Genomic DNA, 6,000 nt, shown 5'->3' on the forward strand with positions numbered 1-6,000 from the left:
AGTTCCAAAAGGATCTTGGAGTGCTGCACAGGGAGTCCCAACCTAGCACTGAACATTTTAGCCACTGAAATAACTTGTTGAAGGTGCATCACTGCAGCTTCCACACCAAACTAGAGCCCCTACCTTTTCTGCATTTCCCTGAGGGACTTACTGCAGCAAGGAGAGCATACAGAAGGGACGTATAAGACATACCACTGAGAGGTGTGGATATATCTTACTCTGCTATGTAGATATAGCCTTAGGACCACAAAGGTAGGACTCCAACTCCTTCAACAGCCTTGCAATGCTAAATAGAAGGTGTATTTACAGACTTTAAAAAAACTAGTCTTCGTGGCCTGAAACCCTACAGCAAGATTGCTTGCCATCTGCCTAATTAAATTGACCATTTGTGCCTATTAGAGGCAGCTGTGCTACTTAAAGCAATTAAGGTGGCACAGGAGGGAAGTGACATTTTTGATTTGTCAAGAGAGTGTTTGCAGCACTGACAGCATTGACACATTCATAATTTTGAAGGAGTGACATTCTTAAATGTGTAACAAAAAAAGGCATTCACCAAACATGAGCCCTTTCAGAAGTTCAAATTAAAGAAATGTGTTTCCTTAAAGATATCCTTCATTCCTATTGAGGAGATTTGCACCAAATAAAAAGAATTGTGTCTCTGACAATGCAAAGCATTCATAGTCACTGGCCACAGTTTTACTGCATGTGCATTTGCCTTTTGATATAGGACATCTGTGAGCTAGCAACAGTAATAAATTTGAATGTTAGCACAGATAATTTTCCAAGTTTTAGGTCAAATGCTATCAAATTTAACATCAGCGCATTAAGATAAAACAAGCCCTTTTGTCATTAGCTTTCTGATTAGTTGCCTGGTTCCAGAACCTGGGATACAGTAAATAGGTTCCTTTTGTTCCTGTAGCATAGTGTGAATGCTTAATGCCCACTGGTTATCCTTATAAATCATAAACAGGGAAATCACTGCTTGAGCCCTTGCTAGAAGAGGGGAATGTGATGATTTCAGCATGTTTCAAAGAGACATTCCTAAAATAGCTAACTGTTCTGTAATTTTATCACAGTGCAAGGCCTGAGCTTAGTGGTGAGGTTCCCTGATCTGCAACCATACTGGTTTTGATCTTGTGAGACTTCACACTATGCAGTGACAGGCTGTTGAGCTAGATACTTTGAGAGTAGTGGTATTGGTGTTTCATAGGTGGCAGCCTTCCCTATGAGCAAACATGACAAATGGGCTGCAGCCTTGCCTTTGCCACAGGAAACTGTCCTTTTGTTGGACACAGAGTGCAGCGTCCACAGGCACAACTCTTTGCAGGTATAAGACATGGGAAAGAAAGAGTAGAAAAGGGAGTCTGAGGGTCTTCCAGAATGGCTGTAAGAGCTCCAACAAATAAAATTTAGTGAAGCTGTATGTCACATCTCAGGTCTTGTGCTAAGGTAGCTGTAAGGAAGATCAAAAAATTACCTTCTTTTAATGCGTTTCACAAAATGTATTCTTATTTTAGAGTCTACATATCGTCACCAAGCTACCATTGATGATGAAGTGGTTTCCATGGAGATACTAGATACAGCTGGTCAGGTGCGTGGGTACATGTACTATTATACCTTGGCTCAGATGCACAGCAGGGAAGGGGAATGCGGTGGTGGCAGCAGTGTGGTGGGTGGCAGGTGTGATCCACTTCTGGGGACAGAGATTTGCTTCTAAGCAAAGCCCCCTCTGCTCCACCACCATCATCTTGCTGCTGGACCCAGCGTGCTGGATCCAGACCCTTCTGCAAGGGACCCTGCTTAGAGTTTTCGAACACTGGAAAAACAAACAAGTCAGGGTTTACTCTGGGAATAAAATTATTTTGTTCTCCTTCCTTGATTCAGGGCCAACCCAACAATATGCACAAAATCACAGTGTATTTCTACAGTCAAGTGATAAGGCTTGACAGCTTCAGTCAATGATTCCCACCAAAGTGAAGAGCAGTTTTGTCATAATCAGGTCTCCCTTCCTTTCAAACCATGGCAGGTGCTCACGCTGCACAGTTTGTATGCTGGGTGTCATTCAACAGAGATCCTCTTCTAGTTGCCTGCTACGAGCCTGTCTACAGGCAGCCCATGGCACCTTGGTAGAGCGGATCTCCTATGCTACATGATAAAAAAGGTGATGCGTGTAAAGTATAAAGTAAAGCAGATGTCCATGGTTTTGCAGGCTTTGGAGGACCAACATCTATCTGAACGCCCGGTATCTTCTTCATAAATCAAATTCCTAAGGCTGGTGTCTGTCTTTTCAAAACAGGAGGATGCTATTCAGAAAGAAGGACATGTGCGATGGGGTGAAGGCTTTGTGCTGGTTTACGACATCACGGACAGAGTCAGCTTTGAGGAAGTGCTGCCACTTAAGAACTTGTTGGATGAAGTTAAAAAACCCAAAAATGTTACCCTGATCCTGGTGGGGAACAAAGCAGACTTGGATCACTCCAGGCAGGTCAGCACAGAGGAAGGTGAAAAGCTGGCCACAGAACTAGCATGTGCTTTTTATGAGTGCTCTGCTTGCACAGGAGAGGGCAACATTATGGAGGCCTTCTATGAGCTCTGTCGTGAGGTGCGGCGTCGAAAGATGGTCCAGGGCAAGACTCGGAGACGAAGCTCCACCACCCACGTCAAGCAGGCAATTAATAAGATGCTTACCAAAATAAGCAGCTAAAAAGAGCTGCACTAAGCCAGAGAAGCATTTTAGAGCATATTAGCTTGGAGTAGGGACAAGGCAGGCAGAGCACATTTAATTAAAAATGGTCAAAGCTTTGCAATTAAAAAAAAATTAAAAAGACAAACCACACCACTTTTTTGAGTAACACAAGGTCAGACCTTTTTCCTGTTTTGAAATGTATTTAGCCACACTGCTTCTGGCTAACATGGAAAAAAAAAAAGCAGCGAACTCCAAAGGACTAGATGATTGTGGGGATCGGCACTGACAGAGCATCACCTGCTTCTACAAGGCTGGCTCCAATTTCCTGCAAGTCAGTAGTGCCTAAACATAATTTCCAGCCAGCTAGCTCCTCAGTAGCCATTGGAGAGTAAGATTCATCCCTCAGTCCATCAACAACCATCACAACCGGTGTTCTCAAGGACTTAATACATGCAGAGACTCCGGTGTTGTACCAGAAAGTTTGTCTGACACCTCTCACCAGCTCTAAATTGGTGCATTGTGTGCTTTTACTCCAAACTGTCCTTCCTTGTTATTTTTGTCAAATCTATGAGTGCTGATGTTCTTAGCAAGGTATGCAAAAACTATAGGCAAGGTTGATTTCATGGAGTGTTTAGCCAGCAAGACACACATTTCAACAGAGCTGAAGTTCAGCTGCTTATCCAGATTCTCTGAAACTGCAGAATTCATCAAGAAATAATCAGCTAGTCCAGTGGCATTTCAGATTTTCCCCCTCAAAGTGCAGTACTGTACTTGGGGAAATGGGAGTGTATATGTTGGGAAATCAAACTAAAAAAATAACCATATTACTATTGATTTAGTTATGGGTGGGTTTTAGCTTTTGTTTACATTTTTGTTTTGGTCTTATTTCAATTCAAGTAGTTCCTCTTACTCTATCTTATACTGAAGAAGAACTGAATCCATGGGAAGGCAAGTATTTAAAGTCTAAGCCCAAATACAAATCAGATGTGAATGGCGTCTACCATATCAAAAGGCCATAATTCCCAGCTGTTTAAACTTCTAGATGTTGCTTGAAGCACTCTGTGGTTTAAACCAGCACAGTTTTTTTGTGACTCATCTGGCACATTGAAGTGAAAGTGCATTTTATGAGCTTTTGGTGCCCGGGATAAAAGGTGTCCAGTTATTTCTCCTCCCTCCTCCTCCCTCATGCATCTCATTTAAGCCAGCTGTCAAGTTTTGCCTCCTGTCTATTTGGTTTGTTAACTGTATGCTAAGAAATGCAAGAACCAAGACTGGAAGATTTTCATTCAGATTGTGCTCGTCTCCCACCAGGTGTGTTGCATCCCTTTAGGCAGCATAGTGTGCAGCTCAGACTGGCATTATGTAGAACCACAGCCAAAGGATGGGATGACAAATGGGAATATTAGCCCCCTTGTATGGGAACAGCCCCCTTGTAGCAGCTACTTACAATTTTATTCTCCACTGCTTTGTACTTCATACAGTTATCTGCCTCTGTGAGGAAGTAACACCAAAAGGCTATCAAACACAAATTGCCACAGATGTAAGAGAGTGAGGATATCTGGTTGAATAGCACTTTACACAGTTATAGGTAGCCATATAAATGGTGGAACAGGCTGGAGAATCAAGCCTGTATATCCCTATTGACAAAGAGATGTCCCAAGTCAGGACTTTTTTCAAAAGGATTGGCTTCAAGATACTTTACCAAAGTAAATTTTTTTAAACATTCTCTTTTACCCAACCAGCACCAAAGAACATCACATTCAGATGTATATTTTATTTGTGCTGTTGTTTATTTTCTCTGTTTCCCCTATTCTAGATAGTGAAAACTCATTTCACTCTTCTGGAATCAATGTCTATATTTTGGTCCTCATATTCAGGTATGTTGCTGTACATCAGCTAGACACACTGCAATGGAAACTTCACCGTGTGCTTCTGCAACAGGTGATATCACTGCCTCTGTGACACACCTGTTCCCCAACTGTTTATCATACCTCTAACTTTTGTAAAAAAAAGGGGGGAGAGGGTTTTCCATTTTTTAGTCCTATTAGTAATGCAGAATCGAGACAAGTGTAAAAGAAAGAGCTAGTGCCTGTTCATGTGCCAGTGGTCATTAGCTGAAAGCCTGAACTTGCAAATGTGTATGTTACAACATTGGGAGCCAGAGTGAGCATTTGCAAGTTGAGGCACTAGGTCATTATGTTATCTTTCAAATCAGTGCTGTTGCACGAATCTGGAGTAAACAAAATCCTTACCTGCAATCCCATGGCAACATAGCTGAGAGAAAAGTCTTTATGTCAGTATGCTAAGCAATTGATTTATCCCTCTCTAAGACAACTTCAGCAGTTCTTTCCTCTGAAAACCTTTCTTGGGGTTCAGAGTTGAGCTGCATTTAAAATACAAAAAGGTAATATATGAATGACAAGAGAAAATAAATTAATCATATTCATATTAGGAGAGTTGAAAGGAAGGAGAGGCTAAGTTATGGCCCTAATATTTTCCAAAAGATTCCCAGCAAATTATATCTTTTTTTGTAATGTCTGTATGGAGAAATTATAAAATCCTGGTGAAAGAAAATGTTCCCCTGTGCAAACATGACTTGTTACATAAAGAACCTCTAATAAAAATAACAACATTCATTTGCAAAGACTAAATTTGGAAACTGCTGAACATGATAAACACGCCATCAAAGTATTTTGTGACCTTTCCTCCCACACAAACACAAATTTCTTTACTTAATTGCTCATTATTTTTGTTTCCTCTGTGTAATAGGCTGCTTGTCAGGACGGTTATAATATAGTATATTATAATCTGTTGATACATATTACATAGTATTAAATGCAACCTGATTTACTGTTGCTCATAATGTTTCAACATACTATTGGCTATGTTATAAACATGCCCTATTTCTACAATGTGCAAACTGAGCCAAAAAGTGCCCAAGAATTGAAAAGGCCAAATGCAACATGAACTCACATTCGGTAACCTTTCTGCAGCAGACATCAACAGTTTAAATTCCGTTTCTACTGCTGCTATTTAAATTTACATATATGACACTAACATTAAATTCCTCTCCTCTCCCCGTTATCACTTCTGTGGAGAGAGGATGGAAAGGCCAATAAACAAAAAGGGTGAGGAAAGGTGAAATGGATACTTGTTGCCTACAACAAGTTGATTGTCATGAAGTTTTTAAATATTTATCTTCAATTGATGAAGAGTTAGTCATGCCCATGCTGCAAGACCTGGATCAGGAACCAAGACTTCCCTAGAATTTTGAGAATCTTCATATCTGGGGGTTCAGTGCAACCACAGATGGA

At 40.9% G+C, this 6,000-nt stretch overlaps 1 protein-coding gene across 3 annotated transcripts in view; it reads left to right on the top strand.

The window, feature by feature from the left end:
• Nucleotides 1-6,000, top strand: part of RERG (RAS like estrogen regulated growth inhibitor) — a 117,940-nt gene that overhangs the window by 109,271 nt on the left and 2,669 nt on the right. For all 3 annotated transcript variants that reach the window (XM_074871529.1, XM_074871531.1, XM_074871530.1), the window contains exons 4-5: nucleotides 1,518-1,591; nucleotides 2,297-6,000. The exon at nucleotides 2,297-6,000 is cut by the window's right edge and continues 2,669 nt beyond it. In XM_074871529.1, coding sequence (XP_074727630.1) covers nucleotides 1,518-1,591; nucleotides 2,297-2,704 — 482 coding nt within the window. In that variant the 3' untranslated portion in view covers nucleotides 2,705-6,000. The remainder of the gene's footprint in view (nucleotides 1-1,517; nucleotides 1,592-2,296) is intronic.

The sequence above is a fragment of the Strix uralensis genome, chromosome 5 (genome assembly GCF_047716275.1).
Source record: "Strix uralensis isolate ZFMK-TIS-50842 chromosome 5, bStrUra1, whole genome shotgun sequence".
In the NCBI taxonomy this organism is placed as follows: Eukaryota; Metazoa; Chordata; class Aves; order Strigiformes; family Strigidae; genus Strix; species Strix uralensis.